The sequence below is a fragment of the Zootoca vivipara genome, chromosome 11 (assembly GCF_965207765.1).
Source record: "Zootoca vivipara chromosome 11, rZooViv2.hap1.1, whole genome shotgun sequence".
NCBI classification, from domain to species: Eukaryota; Metazoa; Chordata; class Lepidosauria; order Squamata; family Lacertidae; genus Zootoca; species Zootoca vivipara.
The window spans coordinates 3,504,286-3,532,278 of NC_142594.1; the positions used below are offsets into that span (position 1 = coordinate 3,504,286).

Here is a 27,993-nt window from a genome sequence, read left to right on the forward strand (position 1 = left end):
AACTCCAAATTTTCTATGCATTACTAAAACTTCATTGGCACTTGAATGAAGTTGGGATGCCGATTCCCCGCCCCCAGCCGATGAATTAATGCAGAAACTATGACCGTGCAGTGGGAAACTAGGTAAAATCCACTTTGTGGAATCATCACACCAAAGCAAACTTGAAGATGGCCAAATATAAACAATAATTGTTTTAGTAACATGAAATTACAGTATAGTTAAAATAAATTCAGACAGTAATGTGGGGAAATGAAGCTAGTGTTTACAACAAAGGAAAATGAATCTTATCAATTGTACTAAGGACAGCAGGGTTTGAGTTTGTGTAGCAAGCAGAACCTGGACTGCTATATAAATTGGCATTTGTTTTAATTAGTCTGGTGTCTGCTTTGAGACTTGAAAGGGCTTGGACCAAATAGTCTATTGAATGGCATAACAAGGTATGAATTTCACCTTCATGTGACAATATTTGCATGTACCTGATTGATGTGGAAACCACTTTCCCATATTGCCCACTCCCATGGTAGGTCAAGACTCATGAGACTGGTTCCACCCATGTGGTTACTTCATTAAGGCACACACACACACACACCCCGGCGAGAATGAGACAAGTGTCACAGGGGAGCAACTTACATGCTGCTATGCATGGGTCCCAGAATGATATACCTGCACTTTTCAATGCAATCTCTCCAGATTGTAATAAAACGTTTCCTAGGTCCACAAATATATTTTTATCACCTGCAAAATGGTATCTTAAAGATTGCCCTCCTCTTTTTCTTAACATTAATTAATTTTCCTCCCCAAGCTAATTTCTCAGGTTTTCTCCTCTGCTGTTTAGTCTCCCTGCATAGGAGAGCCTGCCCAATGGAATGTTGACTTGGGGAAAAATCCAACTCCTGGGGGCCAAAGGATCTTTGCCCCCTGATAAAATATTTGAGGGGGTAGCCCCCCCAGGGTGATGGGCATTGCCATTCAAATGGTGTGCATGCACCATGTCAAGTGATTGATTATGCGGGGTGGGGCTTACCTGCCTCCCCCAATATTTTATTCAAGTTGGCACCTCTGATCCAATGCAATTGTATAAAAAGAAATAGATGGTGATAAATTGGACAGGTAAGTAGTTTTTAGTACTGTAATGAGTTGACAAAAGCCCATACTGTGGAAAAGATAAAAAATGGATTTGTTTAGATGTCATTAAAAATAAAAGGTATGAAGAAGAAAGCTTCCTGTCTGGATTATTTACAGCACTGCTTTTGCCCTGAGACTTAGAGAACAAAATCTGCAATGTGTTTTCCTAGAAAGGAACAGACAAACATTCTGGGGGCCAAATCCAAAGCTACCTATATCCTATTTCAGTTCTCAGAATATATCTGGCATTGGAACATTATGAGCATCTTGCTCTTGTTTCGGATGCCTTCATTGCATATACAAATCTTTCACCACTCTACAAAAAATAGTTTACTTTTTAATAAAATATAGTTTTTAAATAGTTTTAAAAATCCTAACTATACAGCATTATAAATAAAGGATGTTGTTTTAATTCTTGGTACTGTATATAGTACTGTTATATTTGGCCCGCCTCAAACTAACCAGTCAGATGATTGTGCCTTGTCTAGTTAAGTTCCATTCCATTTCTTGAAAAAGATACATATGACTCTGTAGTGACATTGGCTGTAATTTTAAATACATGTACACATGCCTAAGATACAATGATTTTCCTAAGATTTTGTGCACAGGGGATTGCAGAGGCTGTATACTGAACAACTGGTTTAGGTTAATATTTCAGGAGCCTCCATTTGTTTTAGAGAGGTTTGCTTGCAAAGAAGCTCCATTGAAATGAGTGGAAATTGCATTCCAAGTTCTGTTTGGTAGCTTGCTTCAACACTCATCTATTTAGAGGCTTCCTACAGCAATTATGGAGTTGGATCCTGACTTAGTTGTAGATAGCATAGGCCAATTGAAATAAATGGGGTTTGTTAGAGGTGACTACTTTAAGTACCTGTATCATTATTTCTAATGAGTCTTTTCTAAGCATGGCTAAGCCTGTTGTTGTCGTTTAGTCGTGTCCGACTCTTTGTGACCCCATGGACCATAGCACGCCAGGCACTCCTGTATCCAACCAATAATGTATGCGGTACAGTGGGTGCTTGTAAAATGTATATTAAATGCAGTTGATATGGACATGAAAAATGTAATGATGTCAACTGATTCCAAATTAATTGGTTTTACTGAAACTGGCATTTCAATCTAAAATGCTAGATTGGATTATTTAATGTAAGGTAAGATTTCACCTTGGGGAAGAGTAAAGTGGCTGCAGTTTCAGCAGCAGCAGCAGCAGGATGCTGCTCATTCACCTTTAAACCATAGTTTAGTTTAACAATGGTTTAAAGTTTCATGTGAATAAGGCCAGAATATGGTAGTGATGAATGAACAAACCTTTATCAGGTGTTTGCCTAATAAAGGATTCATCAGACAAACACAGATTGGTTTAGGTTAGTTTTCATATCAGCTAAAATAGCCAGCATTCACCAGGCCACCTACTTCCCAGCTCAACACCCAAACCAAGAATGAATATCTGTTCTTCATATACTTACTTGTTCCCAGGTCCCATGGCTTTTGTTTTGTCCATTTTTTCCTCTTTGAAGAGTGTAAATGTTCCCAAAAAGAACATACATGAACTAACCACAGTTAAGCACAAATGAGAGATGTACAAATGTCCTTAAATTTATCTTACCCAAACCTAAAAGTTATTAACTTTGGATTCTAAATTGCCCATACTTTTTTTTTAAAGGTCAATTATTTGTGGTTTACCTTAAAAGTTCTATTTTCCTGATTTGGGTGGGGAACCATTCTGGGAATGTTTCCTGTCTGAACAACCTTCTTGAAGTGACTACCACACCACTCCGCTAAATATTGGCGTACCAGTACTGTGTCACTCCATTTTTTTAATTTTTGGAATTTGTTGGGTATATGCATCAGTTACATAACCAGAGGATCACATCTAGGATAAGTGAGGGAGCACAACTTGAGTTCTTGAGTTCAGGAGCCTCAACTATTCACATACTTATCCCATTATCCTTACCACACTTATAAGTTAAGGGCAGTGACCGTATTAGCATTTCTTCCACAGTGAGAGAAAAGGACAGCATACAAGCACAATACTTGTACCTCACCCTGGCCTAGGGCAAATGAAGAAAAGGATCGGTCCCTTTTCAGAGACAGCATATAACTAAACACCATTTCTTACGATCTCTTTGTTGCTGTGATCACATACATGCTTAACAACTTACACTGTCTTGATTTTTTAAAAAGACTGCATAGAAATAGGGACTAATCTTGATGGAGTCAAAATACACATGCAGCCCAATCCTAAACATGCTTACTCAAAAGTAAGTTCCACTGAGTTCACTGGACATTACTCCCATGTAATTGCATGCAGGATTCCAGCCTTATTCTCAGATCTGGCTCAGCTAAAAAAAAGGCCGATTTCCCACCCCAGCCCCTTACTTTCAGCAGTACCCATCAAAGTATGCATGTTCCAACATGTTTTACGGTCTTGATTTTGGCAATGGAAGGCAGAGTTATCAAAGTTAAGCCATGAATTTTTCCATCTGGTTACAAAAGAGACCAAACTTTACAATTCACTAATAACTAATGTGCCTGGTAGACAAATGGTTCTTGCAGCAATGCAGACAATACTGTCATGCATATTGCCTCAGCACCATCATTCTCTGCAGCTTCACAAATAACTGAACTAGTGTAGAACCAATTCTGCTATTATGGAGGATTTGAGATCAGAGAGAAATGAAACAAAAACCACAGTTCTGTGTCAATCAATATGCCTCAAATAAGTAATTGCTTCCATTACAGAGTGAAAGATTGTCTACATTTCTTTTCTGTAAGGAAGTATTTAAACATCAAAAAACAAGGATTTAATTAGCAGAACCAGAAAATATTAGGAAGAAAGAGGGTTATTCTTCTTGTTACTTTTGCTATGTATATTAATTAGGTAAGGTGATGTTGTCTATTATGCTATATAATAAAATATCCTTCTTGGGTGCTTCGTGGGTGTTGTCATTACATTACTTCCCATCAGTGCCTCTGCAGTGCAAGTTCCTTCCAGTTCTGGCAATCAACAATTGTCAACAATCACTCTGCTTTGCACTACAGGTTTGTTTTGTTGTGAATGTCTTATCTACACCATAGGTCTAGCCCAGCTCCAGCTGATGTAGTTGATTTGGGTTATGAGTTCTTGTATTTTAAAAAAATGAACAGTTTTGCTCATAAGTGCTATCTCACCTTTGTGTGATATTTACAAGAAAATCAAAGATGAATGACAAGACTCTTGGCCATCTTCCATCAGCAGAAACAGCTGTTAAGATGCAATATTAACAGTGCGTTTAAAGAGGTGTGCATATAAAAGCTTGGAATGCTTGATCTTTTGTTGTTGTTTTTTTAATCAACATAGGTGGGAGTAAACATTTATTAACATTTGGTCAAGTGTTGCATAACTCGCATTCATATTTTCATTGTTACTAATGGAGGTATGTGGAGATATACAGAGACCTTGAGATAGGGTTGTTTTTTTAATATTGCATACAGGTGAGTTGTCCATTGGAAATCAAAGATGAAAGCATGAAGGTTAGTTCTTAAAGGAAGGCTGTTTTTCATGCACAGCTTTTGTCAATCCCGATGTTTTCTCCAAGATTATAAAACACAGAAAACCAAAATCATATGGCAGCTGGGAAAGTAGTTACTGACCAGGAACACAGTCAAAAAGTCTGAATGTCCTCATTCAAGTCCAAAGGTGCTAGTCTCTTCAACAGCTGTCAACAGCTTTTCATATAGCATAGAATAGGATGGATAGGGAGGAAGATCCAGGCGATTGAAACATGTATGTGCCCTGAAAGTGAAAGAAGACGGTGTGTACAGTTTTTTAAAAAATAGAAACATGTAACCCCTTGCATAATCCCTGACTACTAGTCATGTTAGCTGAGGGGTGATGGGAGCTGGAATCCCACAACTTTTGTAGAGTTGCAGATGAGCCACCCCTGGTTTTAAGAAGAGGTTGAATCATTAGTCATGGTGGACGAACCACATACCGATGGTATCTGTGTCTTGCCTGGACTGAGACTCAATTTACTCACCCTCATCCAGTTCATTACCTCTTGTTTGCGATAAGTATTACAAGCACCCAAAGCCCAAATCTGGAGCTGTCCTCAGTGCGCTTCACCAGCACCCCTAGGCAAAACCGTAGTGCTCTAAAACCTCACAATAATCTGACAAGAAACTTGCAGGAATATGTTCCTACTCAGGAATGAGAAACCACATATGTGGGAAAGTCTAAAAGATCTAATTTTGTAGTGAAAGCTTATTTTGCAAAGAACTCAGTTATTTAGCAGATGAACATAAGATAGTAAATATTAATATCTAGGAGAACAAGTTAGGCAAGCAGAAAGAGGCCAATTACCTTTCTAGTATTTGGCAGGCCAAAAGCCTGAGGCATCTTGTTAAAACTCTAAATCTTTCCTTTCTTCTACCCAGCAAGTTAATTGCAGTAGATTTCTACAGGAAACTTTAACAATGTGTAATTAGGACATTTTCTGAAAAATACGAGCACTTCTCAAAAGCTTTAGGGGAATGGTTAGTCCTTGGAGAGTGTCCTGAAAGAAACTCAGTTTGGGCTGTTGCTGATTCAAAGGCTTTCCTCCTTTTGAAAAGTTTAAGCCAGTCTCTCAGGTGGATCTCCTCCTCCAAAAAGGACACACAGAAATGTGGCAGTTTTTGCTTGAACATTAATTATTACTTGAACCTGGTGTTTCCAGATCTGCAGCCATTTCTGACTCCCAAGATTTTGAGGACTCTTGAGTGAGACACCCACAAAAGCCCCCTGAACCTGGAAGAAATGGAGAATTCTTTCATGCCACCTCCAACCTTCTTGGGTGCTTTGTGAGAATGGAAAGTGAAAGGCATTGCTTTTGGGAAATCAAGCCCATTGGTGTCTTGGAGTCTGGCAAATCCCCAATCTTGCCACCCTCTGGAGCTGTGCCAGCTCTCCCCCCACCCCCAAATATGTCCTTGGCTTAATTGTAGTGAATCTACCACAGGTGGAGATATTCCATCCCTTAAATTATAGGACTAAAACAAAGGTTGTGAAGTGTGGCACCATAGTTGTGAGCACCTAATAATAATAATAATAATAATAATAATAATAATAATAATAGTGACTGAAACCCTTTTAACCTCTCCAAGGTTTGCAAGTATCCAGTATCCCTGCCAAGAAAACTCCATGGACAAAGACAACAGGCATATAAAAGTTTATGCAAGGACAGCAAATTCAGGTTTATCATGATAAACAATTGTGTTTAGTTCTTACCCATAAAAAATAACATAAAATGTAATCTTATATATGTACTAAGTTCCCACCACTATTACAAGACCACTATTACAGTGGTACCTCGGTTTATGAACACAATTGGTTCCGGAGGTCTGTTCATAAACTGAAGCGTTCATAAACTGAAGTGAACTTTCCCATTGAAAGTAATGGAAAGTGGATTAATCCGTTCCAGACGGTCCGCGGAGAAACCTTTCATAAACTGAAGCAAACTTTTCCATTGAAAGTAATGGAAAGTGGATTAATCCGTTCCAGACGGGTCCGCGAAGTACTTAAACTGAAGCGTTCATAAACTGAAACATGGGTGTAATTGGTTCCGGAAGTCTGTTCATAAACTGAAGCGTTCATAAACTGAAGCGAACTTTCCCATTAAAAGTAATGGAAAGTGAATTAATCCGTTCCAGATGGGTCCGCGGCGTTCATAAACCGAAAATTCATAAACCGAGGTGTTCATAAACCGAGGTTCCACTGTACAAGGGCAAGTAAACTATTTTCTATTGAACGGGAATGAAGAAGTCGAGATATACAGATAAAACACACACCAATTTGTGGTAAACTATTTGAATTTTCTGCCACAGGCACCAAAATAGTTCTTCACCTACCTATTCTGCATGCTTCTCAAAAAGCAGATAACAGGGAATAAGGAAACTGGATAAATATTATCAGAATGCTACACGTTCCTGTAGCCCATTTTCTTCTTAAGCTATCCTAATGAATATATACAAATGCTAAAAGAAAAGATGACAAAGTGGAAGACTAAGGGGGAATGGAAAGAACTGGGCAGAGGTTCTTCTAAGTTTATTTTTATTTGTCCTACAAAGGCCTCAGGGTGCAAACAAGACACTTTCTCTATTATATATATGGCAACATCCTAACATAGGCTAGGCTGAGCAAAAGAGCATACTTGTGATAGCTACAGATAAAATCACTTGCAGTCATTTCAGTTTGGACCCCACTGCTTGAATTGTGCCCTCAGTGCCAATGGCCCCTTCTTATTTGGATCACTTTCAATCTGGTTTTCAATATGCATCTTCTGTGATCCAGGAGGGTATTTAGAGAAATTGTCTTTAAAGAAACCCAAAGCATGACAACTTAGGACATCTAAGTGACACTGTCAGATGTTTGTAAGAGCCCAAACGTCTGCTGAAGAGATGAAACTTTTAGAATGGAAAATGAGCCATTTTTAAACGAGACATTTAAGTTTGTTTTAAACACTTTTTGTTCTTTTTTGCTAAGCACACCATATAAAGTTATCTGCTACTAGGATATAAATGGAAATGAAGAAATGCCATGAAATGTTTTAGAACATGTATGATCTTATTCAAAACACAAGCATACCTTGGGAGGGATGTTATTTTACCCCATTTCTCTATACAGAAGCGTCGTAATCCATTGCTTCCTCGAAGGGCTGCAAAGCCCTCATACGGCACACTAGATGTCCCAGTGACAAACTGCAGCAACCGTAGCCTTTGCTCATTGTTGAACCTCTCTACTGCTGCCCAGAACCATCGTATTACGATATGTCCATCATGGTAACCTAAAACAGAAAGTGTGCAAATGAGAAATGTGTTAGAAACATACAAAGAGAAGCCACAACTGCTTATGATGATGAAATAAAGCAGCAGGATTTTTCTGCCCTCCCTTTTTTGTTTTGGCTCTCACTAATGGTACAGCTAAAGAAGCACCTGGGGGGGACGACAACAACAACAACAACAACAATTTTCACCTCAGCTGGTCGGCCAAGAAACCCCTCTGGGCCTGCCATGGAATTCTTGCACTTTACAGAGGATTCTGTGATGGGTGCGTATTCACACCATGTGGGCAGCTTAGTTGAGCCTTACTGAATGAATAGGAAGTGAACCCTAAAACGTTTCTAACAACTTTCATGCGGCACATTTCAGGGGTAGGTCCATAACAGTTCAGTGCTTGCCATTACTAATCTTCTCAAGTAAAAACTTCTGATAAGCTTCCTAAGAACCACAGGATTCCCTGGAACAGTTTGAAAACCACTGAACTAAAATGAGTGGCAATGTACACAGAAAAAAAAGTTAATGTGGCAAACTGCATTTGGATATATCCAAATCCTCTCAGTGCTCTAGTCTAGTTATAAGAAATATCAATGCAGTAGCCTCGCAAATTGTGCAGGGGTTACATCCCTGGGGGTTGTGCATAAAGCTGAAATCATGTATAGTCACTCAGAATCACTCCCGTCATTCCCTTTTCTAAAGCCCATGCTCTAAGCAGGCCTTGCTCTCCATGCAAAGCAGGGAGCTTTTAAGCTCTCTGCCTTGCTTACCAGACTCTGGAAAGGTCTCATGTGGGCTCTGGAAGTTCTCAGAAGATCTCGTGGAGCCATCTGAGCGAAGGAGCCAACTCCTAGGGGCTAAGGTCCCTTCACTCGCCCAATAAAAAAAAAATTGAGGGGGCAACCCCCCTCCCACTTGATGGGCATTGCCATTCAAATGGTGTGTCTTGGGATCGATTTTGCAGGGCTTACCTGCCCCCCCATATTTTATTCAAGTTGGCACCCCTTCATCTTGCAGGAGCCTCCCTAAGCCTACACATGTCTTTCCCATAGCCCAGGAAGCAAGACATAGTTTAAAAGCTCTTTCCATGCTGGGAAAGCCCAGTACAGAAAGCGCTTTTAAGCTCTCTGCCTTGCGTGCATTTATTTTGTACAACTGTGAGCTGGCTGGCTGCCTAACATGTAAAGCTGTGATTGCCAAAGTTAAATTCGTGCAAGTTGACTGCATTCCCCTCTAATGCTGCAGTTTTAAATGACCAGGATTCCCAGGACAATAACAATTGTGCAGTGCTATACATTCTTTTTCTCTGGTTATTCTGTGTCCTATCTGTGATCATTATCAGATTTGCTCATCCTCATTTTAAAACTTGGACACATCCTCAGTTGCATCCCATGAGAACAAGAAGTAGACATATATATTAGTACATGAGACTGCAAACATTCTTGGAATTGCTATAGGACCATAAAGGATTGCCTGTGGTGAAATGAATCCCTGCAGTCCTAGAATATCCTAGTATACATGGATACTTTCTTCATAGTATTTGTAAGTGATTGCAGGTGTGTGTAAGCCTGAGGACAAGTACAAACAAGCCAAGTATGACCACGGGGTGGATTTTTTTGGAGGGGATGGATCAGTAGTGTTATTAGACATCTGGGCCAACTCAAGAGTCTATGGCAGGCATCCCCAAACTTCGGCCCTCCAGATGTTTTGGACTACAATTCCCATCTTCCCCGACCACTGGTCCTGTTACCGGTAGCTAGGGATTATGGGAGTTGTAGGCCAAAACAGCTGGAGGGCCGCAGTTTGGGGGTGCCTGGTCTATGGGCTAGTCTCTCTTAAGAGGACAGTGAGAATTTCCACCAAGAGGATGAGGGTAAAAGCATCATGAAATGGAAGATGAGAAGGAAAAACAACTGCATAGTTTACCACCCCGATATTCTGTGTTGTTGCGCCAGTCATTAAGGTCTATTTCTGCAGTGCCAGCTATCACCAATTCCAGCTCTCGAGCGTCGAAAACAGAGACAAGCCTTGAGTCGACAACCTGAAAGACAAACCACAGTTGAAGCTGTCAGTACAACAGGGGCATAGGAAGAGGGGGGGGGGCGATGGGAGCGCTCCGTCCCCGGCAGCGCGATCCCGGTAGGGTGCCATCGTGGCTGCTTCCTGCCCGCGCTGGGCGCCCCGCCCCCAGAACGCGGTCTCCGCCCCCGGGACATGCACCAGCCCCGCCCCCGCCTGCTCTCCGCCACTGCAGTGCAACACATACAAAGCCTTCTCAAAGTGAAAAACCACATGCAGGGACGACTGCTCTTAGGCAGGCTAAAACATGTTGGCAGATATCTGCCAACCTGAGGATTTAAACCAAGTTTCCCCCTATACTAACAAATTCAGGCTGAACAATTGGAGTTGATTTGGAGCTCCTGTGAAACAAGCCTGCTTCCTCAAAAGATTAGACTTTTTGTAAAAAGGAAATCAATGAGGAAATGTACTGGAAAGTGTGGGCCAATGCTTTCTTGATGTAAGGTTGTCCAATCTCCCCACAAACAAGGCAGGATGAATGTTCATTAAACAGATCTTCTTGAAGTGACCTAAGTTACCTACAGCTGCCCCCCCCCCCGGGAACATTATCAACTTATTCATGTAGTATTTTCCCCTAATGTACTACATCAACAAAGGCCTATTCATTTATTTTTAACATTTGTGATAATGGGCAATTAACTAAGTCTTCTGGGTGGTTATGCTGATCAGATATTGCTAAATAAACATTGCAGAATTTTTCGCTATATACAATCCTGACCAGTAAAAATATAAGAAGTAAATAGAAGAGAAAGGAGAATGTTCCAGCACAAAGATATATGTGCATAAGAAGAAAGACATCTCAGGGCACACCCACACTGCAATGTCCACTTGGGCATTACTGAGCTGGCAGCAACATTTGATGTGGAAGGGGTCACACGTTCTTGTGTGCAACTAGTTGTGTGAAATCTGGGCTAGGTCAGGGCTAGTGTGTTGAACTGCACATTTCCTGCTACTCTGTTTTTACAAAGCAATATTAATGATCAACCTTAACCAGCAAGCAATTTTATCCCACGATATCGGTAGCTTCAATTATTCCCACACCTACAACTGAAAGCATAGGGAACAGTTCAAGTATTACATTCCTTGGAGTGAAAAATTAATAAATCCTCAAACATATTAATCATTCTATGAATAATGGATAAAGCCACAAATCCTGCCACCATACAGTTTACCTTTTAAGCTATATCTGCGATCTGCACAAATTGACATTCTGTAATACTGTGCAGGGACCCAGGTGGCGCTGTGGGTTAAACCACTGAGCCTAGGGCTTGCTGGTCAGCGGTTCGAATCCCTGTGATGGGGTGAGCTCCCGTTGCTCAGTACCAGCTCCTGCCAACCTAGCAGTTCGAAAGCACGTCAAAATGCAAGTAGATAAATAGGAACCACTACAGCGGGAAGGTAAACGGTGTTTCGGTGTGCTGCTCTGGTTCACCAGAAGTGGCTTTGTCATGGAAGCTATACGCCAGCTCCCTCGGCCAATAATGCGAGATGAGCGCGCAACCTCAGAGTCGGTCACAACTGGACCTAATGGTCAGGGGTCCCTTTACCTTTACTTTTAATACTGTGCTATGGTCAACAGCAGTTTGCAAAAACACTGTGCATGATCAAATACTGGTTAGTCATTACCATGCACATTCAACTTATACAGAAGTTCCCTATTCAAGTTCCATGATGAAAGCCACTATTAGGGTTAGGGTTAGGGTTAGGGTTAAGGTTACCTATTTTTGTTATTTATTTCTCTGGCCAGAATGCCCTTGTGCCCATGACTGACAAGGACTCTGCCCTTCTTTGGTACTTACTTCATAGAAGCCACGGACTAGGGCTTCCGTTTGCTGAACCACACCTCTTTCCACTCGCCACTTCACCATCCTTTCAATGTACTCCTTCTTATTCTTTTCAGTCACCTGTGTATTTGCACCTCCTGATTTCAACTCCCTTTCTGTTACCTAGCAAACAAATTAATCAACAAAAATAAACACTGAGCAGCAGGGTAAAAGTAACCATAGTAACACATTTCAAAATTCAAATACAGGCTGCAGAACAAGAGTTTTCTATCAATGTATGGTCAATACCTCTTTTTATTATATTCTGTATATATGAACTTCATAGTATTTTTATGGCACAATTTCAGTGTTGTTTTGTTGTGGCGTTGTCAGCTGCCACAGTGTTGTAATGGCCATGAACTAAGAAGGCCTGGGTTCAAATCCTTGTTCAACTATGAAACTGACTATGCCATCCTGAACTCAATGAAAGAAGGGGAGCATAACTGGAGCAAGGCTATGGTCCCTGGACAGAGAGGAGGACTCTTAAATCCATTTAAGTCAATGGTGTCAATGCAGCAGTACTACTTTCTGTCACTTGACATTGCTCTGAACTACCTGTGGTACAAATGCACCTTATTGAAACACATGATTCTCAACCTTCTTTTGCGCTTTTGGTTTGAATATGGGCTTTTTGCTCAACTCAGGCAACTCAATTGCAGGGGATTGGACTAGATGACCCTCAGAGGCCCTTCCAGCTATGCAATTCTATGAACTTCCCATTTCCTCCAATATCACCAGCTCTACTGATGTGTCGCCAACCAGTTTTGTGTCTTCTCTTATTTTCTAATTCACTTATTCAGCTCTCAGTCTCTTACTCCTTTTACGTTGCACCAACAGTGACTCATTTTGTCCAAGCGATTGTGGTCTTCCAGCCTGAATATACCTGCTTCATCCTATTTTCCAAATCTCCAGCAGTTTATCACATACATATAATCGCTTACCTGTCCAAACACTTCCTCATTAACTGTGAAAGTGAGGTCCAGAATATCAGTGATGTTGTTGTCCTTCATCCACTGTAAACTTTGATGGAACTCTTCATCCAGGTACTCCAAGTCGCTTAGATCACATGGCCTGATTGTACAATAGAACACAGATCATACCACGACCTTCTGGCTTCTACAGAGATGGCTTATTGCACAAAACACAAAGTGGCTGCAGTTCAAAGTCTAGCATGAACAAAAGTTCCCAGCTGAATGGATTTATCAGTGGCTACTAGCCATGATAGCTAAAATAGCTAAAACGTCTGTCTTCAGAGACAGTATAATTCTAAATATCAGAGGCCAGAGAAAATATGTCCTGGGCTTCTTCCACAGTCTGGCCACTCTTGGAAACATGATGCTGGGCTATGTCAGCCAATGGCTTGACCTAGCAGGGCGTTTATATTTTTCTGGCTGTGGTGGATGGGGTGCCACAAACACGTATTGTTTGTTCCCTGTAATATGCTGACAATAGGGAAGGTTTGCTTGTGCACCAGATTCCACCATTTTGGATCACAGCTACTACTGTCATTTTCTTACATCAAACCCCGTTATATAGATTTTCTTTGAAAAAGGCAAACTCAAAGTGCTTCAACCACAAAGTGAACAATATAGATGTTCTGCCTCTTTCCATATGAACCTACCTGGACCCTGAAATCATCTTCTGAGGCCCTTCTGCATGTGCCTCCTTGGCAAGAGGTCCAGAGGGTGGCAACATGAGAATGGGCCGTTTCTGCAGTGGCTTCCTGTCTGTGGAATGCTCTCCCCAGGGAATTCCGCCTGACGCCTTCATTATACACCAGGCAAAAAACATACCTCTTTAACAAGGCCTTTGGCTGGCTGACATTCAATGCCCTTTAAAAATGTGTTGGGGGGGGCGTTACTGGGTTATTCTTGTTTTTATTTTGATTGTGTGTTTTGTGTTTTTATATTGTGATTTTATCCTGTGAACTACCCTGAGATCTGCAGGTATAGGGCAGTAAAACAATTTAAATAATAATAATAATAATAATAATAATAATAATAGTGACTGAAACCCTTTTAACCTCCCCAAGGTTTGAAAGTTTATGCAAGGACAGCAAATTCAGGTTTATCATGATAAACAATTGTGTTTAGTTCTTACCCATAAAAAAATAACATAAAGTGTAATCTTATATATGTACTATAAGTTCCCACCACTATTACAAGGGGAAGTAAACTATTTTCTACTGAACAGCAAGCAATCTCCTTTTGGAGCTGTGCTACAAATGACTCAGTGTTATTTGAACTGAATCTGAATGCTTTTCAATGGCATTTGCAACAGTACATTTTGGAGCAACAGGGATTGCACATGTGATTTTTAAAAGTATGCTATGGAGATCAGCAGTATCCACAATCAAAATCAGCAGTTGCACTGAAATAGCAGGAAGCAACAGAGCTATTTTGTTGTGAGTGTTGCTGGGCTCGTGCTTGTTTCTGCTCTTATTCGTTGGCATTCCCCCCTCTCACATGCCCCTGCCCCCTGCATGGCTGCTCCAAGGCATGAGGGTAAGGGCACTCTTAAGCCCTGCTCCCCATCTGCACTGCTTGTCTCTTGCTTCACCTGAAATACTGCAGGTGGGAGCATCCTCCAGTGCCTTGCAGTAGGAATGCAGTTATGCTATCCCAGTGTATGCATCTTCGCAATATGGGGCTTACTAACAGGCATGCATGCACAGGATTGCAACCTTTTTCTATCCAGTGCTAGCAATAGGATTGATTTAAAAAAATTGCTTTCCAAATTATTTAATCCCCCATCCACCCCAAAAGGGGGGCAGGGGGAGATGCAATTTTGGATCAGCATCTACCACGATGTGGAAAATACTCACAGTCTTAATAGTGCTTTGTAGAATGGCCTTGTGAAGAAGGCGTCAAGAAGGTACTGATGAATAAGAGCAAGGCCAAGGATACGGCCACTGAAGCGGAACCTGCCACAGGAAGAATGCACAGTAAATGATGTGTAAATGATGTGTTCTTCAGATGACTCCTGTAGTCTTATTCACACATAAAACTAAGTCAAATTATGGCTAGGCATGAACAAGCAAGCATGGTGACACACTGGGGGCGGGGCGGGGGGGGGGAATGTAGTCATTTCCCATCTCTGCTCCTGTTGCTGCTGTGCTATTAGGAGCTAATCCACAGCTTGGTTTAGCTTTCTTTTTTAAAAAAAAACCACCACAAAAATCAACCTAAATGAATTCCCTTCTCAAACACAAAACTGGGTTGAGCCCTTTGAAAGTAATTGAAGGAATTTGGTCCCAGAGCAGCTTCGTTCTGATCCTGCTTTGCATTCACTCCGCACAAGTATGGCACACTAGTATCATTGCTAGAATACTTAATATCAACACAATATGTTTGAACTTACTTTATTGAAAATTAGTGTGTATTGATATCAAAATTATATATGTGGCTACTAGACCTGTGATATCTCATTCATACATGGAGGGTATCATGTGTGACCCACCCCAAGGATTTGAAATACAGAATGATTGAGAAGGCCAAGCTGGCTTTTTTTAAAAAAGTAAAGAAAAGAAAAACACTGATCTTATTAAAACATCATTTCTCCCTATCAGACAACTGTATCCTTGTGGGGATCAGGAGCACAGTTTATCCATTTGGGACAAATGTCATGCTTTGGACTCCTGTGGCAATTTGTAATCCAGTTGGAGCTAACTCTAAATTCTCTCCATTTCAGAGAAGGTGCTTATGTTGTTCCAGCGACCATTAACACATGATGGGGTTATATGACTCTTACAGGTGTTTCCATACGCAAGACAAAAGGCCAATGTTCACTGTGCTTGAAAAATGGCTTCATTTCATTTTTGTGGCAGTGCAATGTGTTGAGAAGCAGAGGGAGAGAATTACACAGGAATGGTAGGAGGCTGAGTAAGGTTAAAAATGTGCACAATGAAAGCCAGATGCTACAAGTTAAAAATATTAGTCAGATTGGGTAAAAGATCTGTCTCAACTATTACGATAGGTATTGTAGCTATGTAGAAAACATGAGAGACACCCCAGTCTTTTACTATGGGTCAAGGGCAGAGGCAGATAGAGAAGCTGTAGCAACTTTCTAAGAACTCAGATGCCTCCAATGGAAGTCCATTCTCATGCTCCCATTTGTTTCCGTAAGACTTCCCAGTAAATTAGTCACAATTATTTTAAAAACTGACATATGGACAACCTTCTAATCCTCTCCATTTGATGGTTCTTGAAGGAATAATGTTCCTTCTTTATCAGCAGCCTTCCTGCAGAAGAGGTTTTGGCATACTGAAATCTCTTGCCTGTTAAGACTCTATCCAATTTCGGCTCTGATAATAGTAACAATAATAACTATGTTTTCAGGTAAGGTTATAGTTTCTTTTAATTTGCTTTTTCTTTTTCTTCTGTATGTATAGTTGAGAAAATTAAAGAGAAATGAGTTAATGCAGGGTAAGTAAACCATTAGGGATTCTTATGCAGTTGGATGCAATCCAATCAAATTATATGCTTGGATTCTGTTTGTATTAGGTGGGTGTTTTCTGTAATAAGACAATGTAAATCAGATTAATAAATAATGCCTTGCTGAGCTTAGATTGCACCATCTAAATATCGCATCTGGAATGTCTGTCAAAAAACAATGGCTATTGTGAGATTGCAGTCTTTTTTACTTGGGGGCTTAGTATGTATACTGGGCGATAGCCAATTAAGTCAAAGAGAAGACCCACTGAAATATGTTTCAATGGGTCTGTTCGAAGTCTTCCAGTCCAACAGTGGAAAGCACCCATTGCCTATAGAGGGACTGGAGCTGCTTTGACAGGGTCACTCCCACACTATTGCCACATGCAAAGTGATGTGGTTGATTCTCACACCTGCACGATTGTTTCCTTGGGTAGGGTGATGCTTGTGTGGAGGGTGCCATGTATACAACAGTTTTTGCTTTACTTTTTTTTAGGCTTAAGCCACAAGTGTCCTCCATGACGGTCATTAAAACAGCAAAGAGGCGCACACACAAACACACAGATAGCCTTTGATTTTCACCAAATAAACACTCAACTCAGTTTGCCACACTGTGGACCGGGAGGAGGAATATACATATTCAGCCCGAAGGTCTCCGTTTGCCACTCTGTGGACCAGGAGGAAAGGCAGGCAAAAGCCTCATGCCAAACCACACACTCCGCTTGCCACACGGTGGAGTGGGAGAGTGGGGGGGGGGCAGAAGCTACACATTCTCTCCTTGTCACAGCTGTCAACCAGGAGGATGAGGACGAGGGGCCGGCACTCTGTCCCCACGAAAGGAAACCCAGAGGCAGTCAGGCAGGGCTCAATATCAAAGGCAAATGGAAGCAGGCAGGCATGGACTTAATAGGAACACCCACTCTGTTGCTGGTGTAAAAACAGTGAACTGGGAGGAGGTGGCCAAGTCGTTTTTAAATCAGGGCAGGAGAATGCAAACCCCACACCACCAGTCACACAAGTAGCACACACATCAAAACGAAATAAATAAATAAATAAATACAGTTGTGACCCCAGAAAAATGGCAGCCGCTGCTGAAGCTGCTGAGGGAAAGAAAAAGAGCATGCCGAAAGAGGGCCGTTGCACCTGGAGGTGGGAACGGCTGTCGGTGCTGCCATAAGGGCACCGGTTCTGGAAAATTTATCAATGTAAGTAAACAAGTAAGGAATAAAAGAAGGGTGGCAAATAAGCAGAACGACCAAACGTCAAGAGGAACAGAAATGCTTTTTTTGTGTATGTGTGGAAAAGACCACAAAGAAAGAACCGTAAAACTAATTGTTACAGATAGGTAGCCGTGTTGGTCTGACGTAGTCGAAACAAACAAACAAACAAAAATCCTTCCAGTAGCACTCTAACCAACTAAGTTTGTCATAGGTATGAGCTTTTGTGTGCATGATATCTGAAGATGTGTGCATGCACACAAAAGTTCATACCTATGACAAACTTAGTTGGTCTCTAAGGTGCTACTAGAAGGAATTTTTTAATTTTCTGTAAAACTAAGATGATGATAAAGGAAATCTAAAGAAAAAAAGAGGGTTCAGAAACTAGTAAAAAACTTAGCTTAGTCAGGAGAGCCAGGAGGAACGTACTGTCTGTGTCTAGACAGGAGGAAAAACTGAGGGAGTCCAGCCTGCTTCTCACAAGTCTTTGCTCCTGTCTAGTGTCTCATGACACCCATTCCATTGGATACGATGCCCCACAAACTAAAATTACTGTTACAAATAGCACCTAAACAGGAGGCTTACCATTCCAGGTGGTTTTCTACAAATGCGGACATGGGGCTGATCTGTACTGTGTAAGTGTCATTGGCTGAATACTCAAAGAGGCCATAGTATGGATTGAAGAGCTCCTGAGACAAAAGGAAGAAGAACTCTCGGGATGGGCCGCTGTAGTCCAAGCTAGAAAAAACCCACACAGGACGAACACTTTTACAATTCATACATGTTTCATGACACGGTGTTGTCTCCTAATCAAGCCTATGCAGGTACATACGTAATACTTTCAATCTGTTTTGTGAGTAGATTGTAAATCTATTCAGATAAAGTACTGGAGTGTGTCCCTATCCAACTTAACATTCTGCTTATAAACAAACAGTACAAACAACAGGGAGCTCAGAACTATTAATCTGTAAACTTTCCATTTGTGGCTATTTATATGGCTTCCCAATTCATAAAACCTGATTCAAAAATTTGTTTAAAGCAGTGATACTGCCACAAAGCTGTATAGGTTTTGTTTGTTTCCACCATGTAATTGGAAAGGAAGAAGCAGGGGCACAGAAGAACCATGCATGCCCTGGAACTCTAACACTTCTGCTGTTTTCTGAATTGGGCTGAGCACTTCCAACGTGTCTAGAATGCTGAACACCAGAAAGTGGACTTTTAAAAAATTCTGATTCTGTGCCAGCTGTATTGGGTGCCATATTTCATATGAAGTTCAATGCACACAGAGCTGCAGAAAACAAACTTGTTTTAGCCACAGGGCTTAGCATATCAGGGGTCCAGACTTCTCAGTACCTACCCTTCCTCTCCAACAAATGTGACGTAGAGTTTGTTTCTTTGGAGCTCTTTCCGAGAGTAAGCCATCACCTGATTAAAAGTGCCTTCCAGCAGGTGGTCGCGCCTTATTATTAACCTGCAATGAGGTAAAGGAAAGACAGCTAAGAAGTTAAAATTGGGACTGCTGGAATTTTAAAATTATTATTTTGTAAATATTGGTCACAGATAGTTATTATCATACCTTATCAGTTTGTGAAGAACGAACATGAAGCAGTAAAAACCCATTTGACCCATTATTTTTCACCATTAAAAAGTTCCATGGGAATAAAAATGGGCAGACAGTAGCTCAATTCAGACGCCATAGCAAAAGTTCTTTGCAGAGAACTTTTGGCTTGGATTATTTGGGAGTTTGGAAAGTAGAAGGCGGCTACCTTTTACACCATGATCTCCTTTGCTTGTCCTTTTCATATATACCCATTCTGCTGTTACAGCAGCAGCTCTCTAAGTTAGCAGCTGCTATCCCCCCCCCCCTGCAGAATGCCAATGTGAGAAGTGTGAGAGAAGTTTGCAATTTTCTGCATAATTCATTGGGGGAGAAGAAATTCAACTCAGTTCAGTTAAATGCAAGCTTGCCAAATTACTCACACATACAGAAACACACACACTGCACTCTTAGTGCAGTTCTGTACTCAAAAATCAGAATACTACTGTACATCTATGAGCTTACTCCTTTCCTTGTCTTGAATCGAATATTACTTACTTACGTAACTGCTTTCCTTACCCCAGTTAACTAGTGGCTCTGTGATCTCTTGTGATCAGCAGCTGCCTACATTCATAACAATGGACCACAAATCACCAACATACCATTAACGCACCACTAGCATTTCCCCCTTGATGACACATGATGAGTGAGAGATTTTTCTTGCTTCCTATGTCCCAACCTAACCACCTTGAATGCTCAAAGATCATAAGATGCATATTTTGCCCTTTCCTTTGTTTCGTATCCTAGATATGTCTCTGCCATTTAAACTGTAAACATTCCCAACAGGGTCCCCTCCCCTCCCTTTTTACTTGTCCTCTGGAAAATAATAGAAAGGGTTCAATAACACACACTTACTTAATTTTACCTGGTCCCTGACCAAATCCTTTGGCTTCTAGTTTTCGGTAAAAGTTGCGAAGCTTGGCTTCAAAATCTCTCCTGTAAGGAGAAGGGGCTCTTGCACTGGCCCGCTGCAAGCCTTATGAGGGGAAAATAGAAGACAGCATTTAAAGAAGCATTGCAATTTCGTATAAGCAATGTTTTCAATCAACATTTGCTAAGGCAACTTACAAATTTATTTCACAGTAACAACGTACGGCCTGTTTCAAATGTTTGGAAGCTGACATGCAATTGCCTAGGGGAGCATGTGGGGATGTTGGAGGGCTTCAAAAGGATTTATTTCCATCAGAATACTCACCATGTTAGTTTTCTTAAGATTTTTAGGGCCAAACTAGATGTGTTTGTGGGGTGTGTGTGAAGTACATTTATCGTTCTTGTATCTGCCCTGTAGAGATACAAAGCGGGTGGGTATGGGGGGGGATATCTGCTTTTTTTTCACCCAAAGGGACACATGCACGGGATGCCTGCTGAATATTCCCTACTCCATTGTTATCTCCCCCACTCCATTTCTTCAAAAGTGCTTTTATTCTCTGTTTACACACTTTTATCAACATCTTGAAATAAAAACACAGCCACTTAAGGGGGGGAGAGACAACATGGTAACCCCCTCTTTCTTCTATCACACAAAACATTTTGAAAAGCAATAAACAAGCATCTGACCAGATAATATTAATTCCCAGTGCTATACCTGGAGAATTCTGAGGTGATGAGCAGGGTGAACAGCGAGGAGAAAAGCTGTAGCCAGGATGGAAAGCTGCTTGAAGAGGGATGTAAGACATAACGTCTTCTTCAAAAAGGCTGACAAGGTGAGAAATGGGAGAAGCTCGGTTCATTTGCATGTGACAAATGCACACAAATATGCAGTTTGGGGAATCTGTGAACTACAATAATTAATTTGTCCACCACTTTGTTATGTTTTAATAGGGAGCATTCTATTGATAAAAATCTGTTGTTAGAGTTTCAAATCCCCTCCAGCCCTGAGCAGTCACTCCCGCAAAACAAGCATAGAGAATGACGTCACTGAGTGAGAGGTGGCAGAGGGTATTTATTAATTAATTTATGCATTTAATGAAATTTATATGCTGCATTATTGTTGTTGTCGCTATAGTTGTTGTTGTTAATAATAATAATAATAATAATAATAATACCCTGCTCATCTGGCCGGGCTTCCCCAGCCACTCTGGGAGGCTTACAGCATATCTAAAAAATTGTAAAACATCCAACATTAAAAACTTCCTGACACAGGGCTGCCGTCAGATGTCTTCTAAAAGTTGTGTAGCTATTTATCTCCTTAGCATCTGAAAGGAGAGTGTTCCACCGGGGGGGGGGGGCACTACCAAGAAGGCCCTCTGCCTGGTTCCCTGTAACTTCACTTCTCACAGAGAGGAAACCAGCAGAAGACCCTCAGAGGAGGACCTCAGTATCCGAGTTGAACGATGGAGGTGGAAACGCTCCTTTAGGTACACTGGGCTGAGGCCATTTAGGGCTTCAAAGGTCAGCACCAACACTTTGAATTGTTCTCGGAAACATACTGGGAGCCAGTGAAGATACTTTAGGGCTAGTGTTACCGTATATGGTCCCGGCAGCCACTCCCAGTCACCAGTCTGGCAGCTACATTCTGGATTAGTTGTAGTTTCCGAATCACCTTCAAAGGTAGCCCCACGTAAAGCAGTCTGTGGGCAGGTAGGGTCTCAGCCTGCGTACCAGATGGAGCTGCTAGACAGCTGCCCTGGACACAGAATCGACCTGCGTCTCCATGGACAGCTGTGAGTCCAGAATGACTCCCAGGCTGCACACCTGGTCCTTCAGGGGCACGGTTACCCCATTCAGGGCCATGGAGTCCCCCACAGCTACCCACCCCCTGTCCCCCCAAAACAGTACTTCTGTATTGTCAGGATTCAACCGCAATCTGTAGGAAATAGCCTCAAAAAAGATTAAACAAAAAAAAATCACTAAAAAAAAATTACAACTACAATTTTAAAAATACAGTTAAAACCACAATAAAATAGACTAATACAGATTAAAATGCATAGAAACTTTCTAAACTAAATAAGAATGTCTTCAGCAGGCGTCAAAAAGAATATGTACAGTGAAAACACCTGCCTTGATATCAGTAGGCAGGGAGTCCTAAAGTGTCAGTGCTGCCTCACTTCCTCCTCCTCCTCCTCCTCCTCCTCCTCCTCCTCCTCCTCCTCCTCCTCCTCAGTCAGCTCTACAAATGATAAATAATGCCGGAGCCCCAATCTCTGAATTGTCATGAGATGATTGAGGTTCCCTTAGACCTAGCTTTTTCAGTCTATCCTTTTCTGTTTGTTGGGCATAGGCTCCAGGCTGCCCCATACCTAGGTCTAAAAATTGGATAAGAGAAGCCTTTTTTACATCAGAAAACTATCGAAGGAGAACATCAGTTGATAGCCAACTGAGTAATACTAAGAGTAGATGTTATTTATTTCAAAGGCTCTGCTCAGAGTATGACTAATATTGGCTATAATAACCTAGAAGTATGAAATACAGACATATTTTTGCCAATATTTTCATTTTATATGAGGTAGATCTAGATTTTTTAAAAGCCAATTTACAAGTTGCATTAATTCTAGAGATGTTCTTGCCTCTCTTATAAGGAACTCAGCATTGATATTCTCTCAATTGTGCTTGATACATGCATAGAAATTCCCCAGGTGTGTCTTGTTGGGTAGCAGCTGGAAGTAACTGCTTAGAAGTGGGATGAAAAGTATACAGTTATTGCCAATTTTATTACCTTAGTAGTATTACTAAATCTGCATCACAGGACAACTTCTCAAGCCCATGTGTACCTTCTGTCCGAATGTAGTGGATCTTTTCCCTGTAAAGTGAACAACACAGAAAGAAGTTGCAATGGTACTAAGGAAAAGATAGATGTACCTCGTTTCGGCAACACCAATTCTGTTTCTCTTCAAAAAGCCATGAGGGGGATGAGGGGGAATCACAGGGGTAAGCGGGGGGTGAGGGGAGGAGTGGGGGAATCACAGGGATACATCATGGATCGGCACAGGGTAGGGGAAATCACACAAATAACCCACAGCAACGCGTGGCAGGGCCAGCTAGTAATGATAATAATAATTAATCACCTTGCCCCAACCATAATATGTGGTTGTTGGACTGTGTTTGGCTTTGTGGACCACAGGTTGTGACTCAAGTATCCAGGTTTTTTTATTATATTTATACACCAGAACAAGAGGTTTATTAGACTATGCATGACTGGGTTATAAGCATTGCTTACAATCTGCTTTTCAGCACATAATGCTTTGCTGCTAAAATATCTGTATTAGTAGTCAGCAATATTCTCCATATAGATACAGTATTTTATATATAGCAGAGATCTTTTAGATTCTTAAACTGGAGACGCCAATGAATGAATATGTGACCTTATGCACATAAAGTCCATTCTACCACCAATCTTTGGGTCCTCGCATTTTACATGCAGCAAAAGTATGAAATAATTTAACTACAGAAAGCTGTACCTGAGTGCATGATTTCTTGCCAAACTTGGCTGACGCTCCTGCAGCATTTCAAAAATGTTGGGCTGGCGTAGAAATGCAACAATTTTATCATTGTATGCTGGATCAGGGGAAAAAACCACAAACATTATGGAAATTTCAGTTAAAGACTTATTCTGTTGTTTTAGCATTTTAAACATTAAAGCACTTGGTAGAAAAGGTAACATGTAAAGCAAGTAAATAAATTTTGTTTAACAAATAATGAAATCTATTCTAAAAGATACACTGCTTACCAGGATTCAAGGCAGAACACACGAACACACACACACACACACACCACCACCACCACCACCTGGGTTGCCCCATCCACTCTGGGCAGCTTCCAGCATATACAAAAGCATAATAAAACATTCCTGAAGCAAGGCTGCCTTCAAAAGTCCACAAAAAATTATATGGTTGTTTAACTCTTTGGCATTTGCTGGGAGGGCATTCCACAGGGCGGGTGCGACTACCAAAAAGCCGTCTGCCTAGTTCCCTGTAGCTTCACTTCTTGCAGTAAGGGAACTGCTAGAAGGCCCTCAGAGCTGGACCTCAGTGTCTGGGCAGAACGATGGGGATGGAGATGCTCCTTCGCGTACACATGTACAATACATATACATATATAGCACAGTAATGGAAAAGTCACTTTCTAGTGTGTATAGGAATACTGCATATTGGAATACCCCGGAGTGCCCATACATACGGATGCAAAAGACACTGTACATTCCATTTTCTGCCAAGGAAATAAGGGATTTATAATCCAACCTAGGATTCCCTTGTGTAAATAAATGATGCTTTTGACTTCATTTGCCACCCACCAGGCAGTCCCTTGGCAATTTCTAGGTTTCAGGGAACTCTTCCCTCCTGCAACCTTTCGCTCTTCTCCAAGACACTTGGGGGAAGGAAAGCAGGATTAAGAGGTAAAGGAGTGGAGAGAAACAAGCCAATGTAAGCTCAGCTGAAGAAGGCCTGCATCTTGGGAGGTGGGTTTTAAAATTCCTAGAGCCATCTCACCTAAGGGAGCAGTTCATTGATTCAAAGCCCTTTTATCCCACTTCATCATATGTTCAAAGTGACTTGCGTATAAAGGGCTGAAGTAAACGCTCACTAAAAGGTGTAGATCTAGGAACCCGAGTTGCTGAAAAGCTGCAACAAAGAAGGAGGGAAGCTATGATTTGAAGTGGAAAAGCAGCAGGCAGGAGGGGGTACTTAATCCTTCTCCTGCCCACTACTTTCACTCTGCAAACCTAGATGTAACACACCCAGCCACCCACTCCAATGGAGCTGAGAGACTTGTTTCAGCCATTCATCCTCTCTTTCTCTGCATAGGACCGCAATGAAAAAAACAATAATACCCAAAAAATACACAAGATGCTGTTTTCTTCCTGTGTTGAGAGACTTATAAAGAGCTACAATGTAAACTCATTGCAAAGCAACCATACATACCCAGAGGTAAAGACTCATGATGGTGCTGATTTCGAATTGCGGTTACAAGACTGTTGCCTGGCCTGGTTAACAGAGAAACTCCTCTGTTTCGAGAGACCTCTGATGCCTAGAATGATAGAACCATAGAATTGTAGTGTTGGAAGGGACCACAAGGATCATCTAGTCCAACCCTGTACAATCTTTTGCCCAAGGTGTGGGGGAGGGAGGTGAGATCAAGAGTCTCATACTCTACCGACTGAGGGGTTGCTAGTAAAATATTTTGTGTGATTTAATAAATAACTGTTGGTGTTTTTTTCCTCTGTGTGTGTATTTACAGGCAAGTAATATTTATCTGTCAGACTATAGGTAGAACAGGAAAAAGTGTTTGATGGTTATCAACCTGAGTTCTGAAATAGGATTTGAAAAATATGAAGAGTACCATTATGTTATCAACTGAAAGATAATCTTAATAATGACCAGAGTTTAGCTGCACTCCTGCACTGGGCACCTCAGTGGCTCCTAGCCGTGAGGCCTATGATCTGCCACAACAACAGGCTAGTGCTCTTGTGCTCAGGTCCTGCTTGTGGGTTTCTCACGGGCATCTGTGAGAACAGGACGCTGGACCAGATGGGCTACTGGCCTCATCTAGCAGCCTCTTCTTATGTTCTTATACTTTAAAGGTAAAGGTAAAGGGGCCCCTGACCATCAGGTCCAGTCGTGTCCGACTCTGGGATTGTGGCGCTCATCTCGCTCTATAGGCCGAGGGAGCCAGCGTTTGTCTGCAGACAGCTTCCGGGTCATGTGGCTAGCATGACAAAGCTGCTTCTGGTGAACCAGAGCACTGCACGGAAACGCTTCTTGCGCTTTGATGTGCTTTTGAACTGCTAGGTGGGCAGGAGCTGGGACCGAGCAATGGGAGCTCACCCCGTTGCAGGGATTCGAACCGCCGACCTTCTGATCAGCAAGCCCTAGGCTCTGTGGTTTAACCCACAGTGCCACCTTATACTTTACTTGTCCATAAATCCCAGTCATATACTAATCCAGGCAGACACAATATGTATGTGTTCCCAGCCGCTTACATACATAACAACCAGGCATTCAACTCTTATCCTTTATCCAGTAGACAAGACTGTATGCAGTAAATTCTTTTCAAAGAACTGTAATCTCACCAAACAACTGTTGGGAGGTAAACGGAAAGGGGCTGAATTTAGCTGCTCTACTCCTCCTCACCCCTTGCCAGTAGCTGATTAAGTATGACTGCTTTCTGAAGAGGATGTATGCAGCCTCAATAGCTATGGACTTCCCATTTGGATCAGGGCCACTCATTCTGTGTGCAGGTTTTCAGCCTCAGACAGCTGATTTTTCAAAATAAAAAATATTAATAATTATCTACGGCATTTGAGCATTATTGCAATAAGAAAATGCACATATTCAAGGAGTTGGTGTTAAATTCAAGGTTTCAGGTGTACATATTCAATATCTGTATCACAGTAAAGCACCGACTCTTTTAAATTATCTATTTATAGAAAGTAGCTAAATGTGACACATCACTTCTGAAAAAGAGAACATACATGTAGCATATGGGTAATGAGGAACCAGCCAATATAGCAACGCATGTGTTGAAAAAGAAATTGCTGCACACTAATGAAAGAATTTTAAAAAGATGTTGCCTACTATTGAAAATATAAACATGCTGTGTACTATCTGCTAGGAAAGGAAACTGCCTGCTTTTGATTCCCTCTCTTTTGTATGTGATAGGCACCATTATATCAGCCTCAGTGGATAGATTTAAGCACTTAACAAACCAACATGAAAATTGTCACAGAAAGATTACAGAACAAAGCCCATCCACAAAGCAGATAGTTCACCTGAACAACAAAGACGACAAAGCTGGTAAAAGGTAAGATCCCGGCCTCCAACCATAATATTTCTTTGCAATTTGGGGCCGGGGGAATACACAAAGGAAAGAAGAATCAGCTTCTAAGAAATGTTGGAGAACTGCATGCTCCCAATAAATGCTGACACTGAGCATGTGTCAGAAGGATGGGTCTAAGAGACTCCCTCACCCAAAAAGCCCGTAGGCACCAAGGCCTGTTCTCATTGGCTGCTGCATAACCATACACATTACATGCCATCCTCACCACCATGCCTCATAGAGGGAGAAGGAGTCTTTTATGTGTTTCTGGCCCCAGGGCCTAGCAGTTCGAAAGCACATCAAAGTGCAAGTAGATAAATAGGAAGGTAAACGGCATTTCCGTGTGCTGCTCTGATTCACCAGAAGCAGCTTTGTTATGCTGGCCACATGACCTGGAAGCTCTATGCCGGCTCCCTCGGCCAATAATGCGAGATGAGCGCCACAAGCCCAGAGTCGTCCGCAACTGGACCTAATGGTCAGGGGTCCCTAACCTTTACCTTACTTTGTTAGAACTGTCTTATGGCCCATCCAGCTACTATGCCAATGTACTCCAGGCCAGTACGGTCAGTGTTCCCACCAAGGCCTGTGCTTTGTGTCTCTGTATTTTGTGAATGACAGAAGACCCACACCCTGAAGTTGTGCATTCTACAGAAAACCTAGGCAACTGTATAATCTGTGGACGGGCAGCACCAACCCTAAAGACAGGCAGCTGCAAATAAAAACATGCATGCATGCATCGTTTTATTTGTATGCTGCCTTTCCATGCTCAAGGTGGCTTACAACATGGAAAAAAATACATTACAGAAATAACAAATGTAGTCATAAACAATAAATAAAACATCAAAGGGTACACAACCAAATTAAACAATTGCCACACAAATCATAAGAAGATCTAAAAGTAAAGATACAAAAAAATCAACAATAGCAACAACTCACCCCGCAACCCTCCACCCCCAAAAACTCTTAAGCTATACCTCAGTCCCAGAGCCTCAGGGCCCCTCCTTCCCAGGCCTCGTGGGAAAGGCCTGCAAGGCAGGGAGCAAGTCTTCCAGGACTCACAGCCAAGATACAATCTGCTGTTGACAGCCAGCAAATGAATTGCTTGGATAATATCTGCAGCTGTTTATAATGTTGTTTATTTTTTGTACAACACTGGCAACTCATACCTGGGCAAGCTC

At 41.6% G+C, this 27,993-nt stretch overlaps 1 protein-coding gene across 2 annotated transcripts in view; it reads right to left on the bottom strand.

The window, feature by feature from the left end:
- Window positions 1-2,951: 2,951 nt before the first annotated feature.
- Window positions 2,952-27,993, bottom strand: part of HECW1 (HECT, C2 and WW domain containing E3 ubiquitin protein ligase 1) — a 121,981-nt gene continuing 96,939 nt past the window's right edge. For both annotated transcript variants that reach the window (XM_088653734.1, XM_088653733.1), the window contains 13 exons: window positions 24,922-25,027; window positions 23,461-23,557; window positions 22,719-22,802; window positions 20,649-20,758; window positions 19,919-20,039; window positions 18,824-18,937; window positions 18,052-18,204; window positions 14,644-14,742; window positions 12,761-12,890; window positions 11,796-11,942; window positions 9,844-9,958; window positions 7,730-7,928; window positions 2,952-4,900 (listed from right to left, as the gene is read on the bottom strand). In XM_088653734.1, the coding sequence (XP_088509860.1) occupies window positions 4,789-4,900; window positions 7,730-7,928; window positions 9,844-9,958; window positions 11,796-11,942; window positions 12,761-12,890; window positions 14,644-14,742; window positions 18,052-18,204; window positions 18,824-18,937; window positions 19,919-20,039; window positions 20,649-20,758; window positions 22,719-22,802; window positions 23,461-23,557; window positions 24,922-25,027 (1,587 nt within the window). In that variant the 3' untranslated portion in view covers window positions 2,952-4,788. The remainder of the gene's footprint in view (window positions 4,901-7,729; window positions 7,929-9,843; window positions 9,959-11,795; window positions 11,943-12,760; window positions 12,891-14,643; window positions 14,743-18,051; window positions 18,205-18,823; window positions 18,938-19,918; window positions 20,040-20,648; window positions 20,759-22,718; window positions 22,803-23,460; window positions 23,558-24,921; window positions 25,028-27,993) is intronic.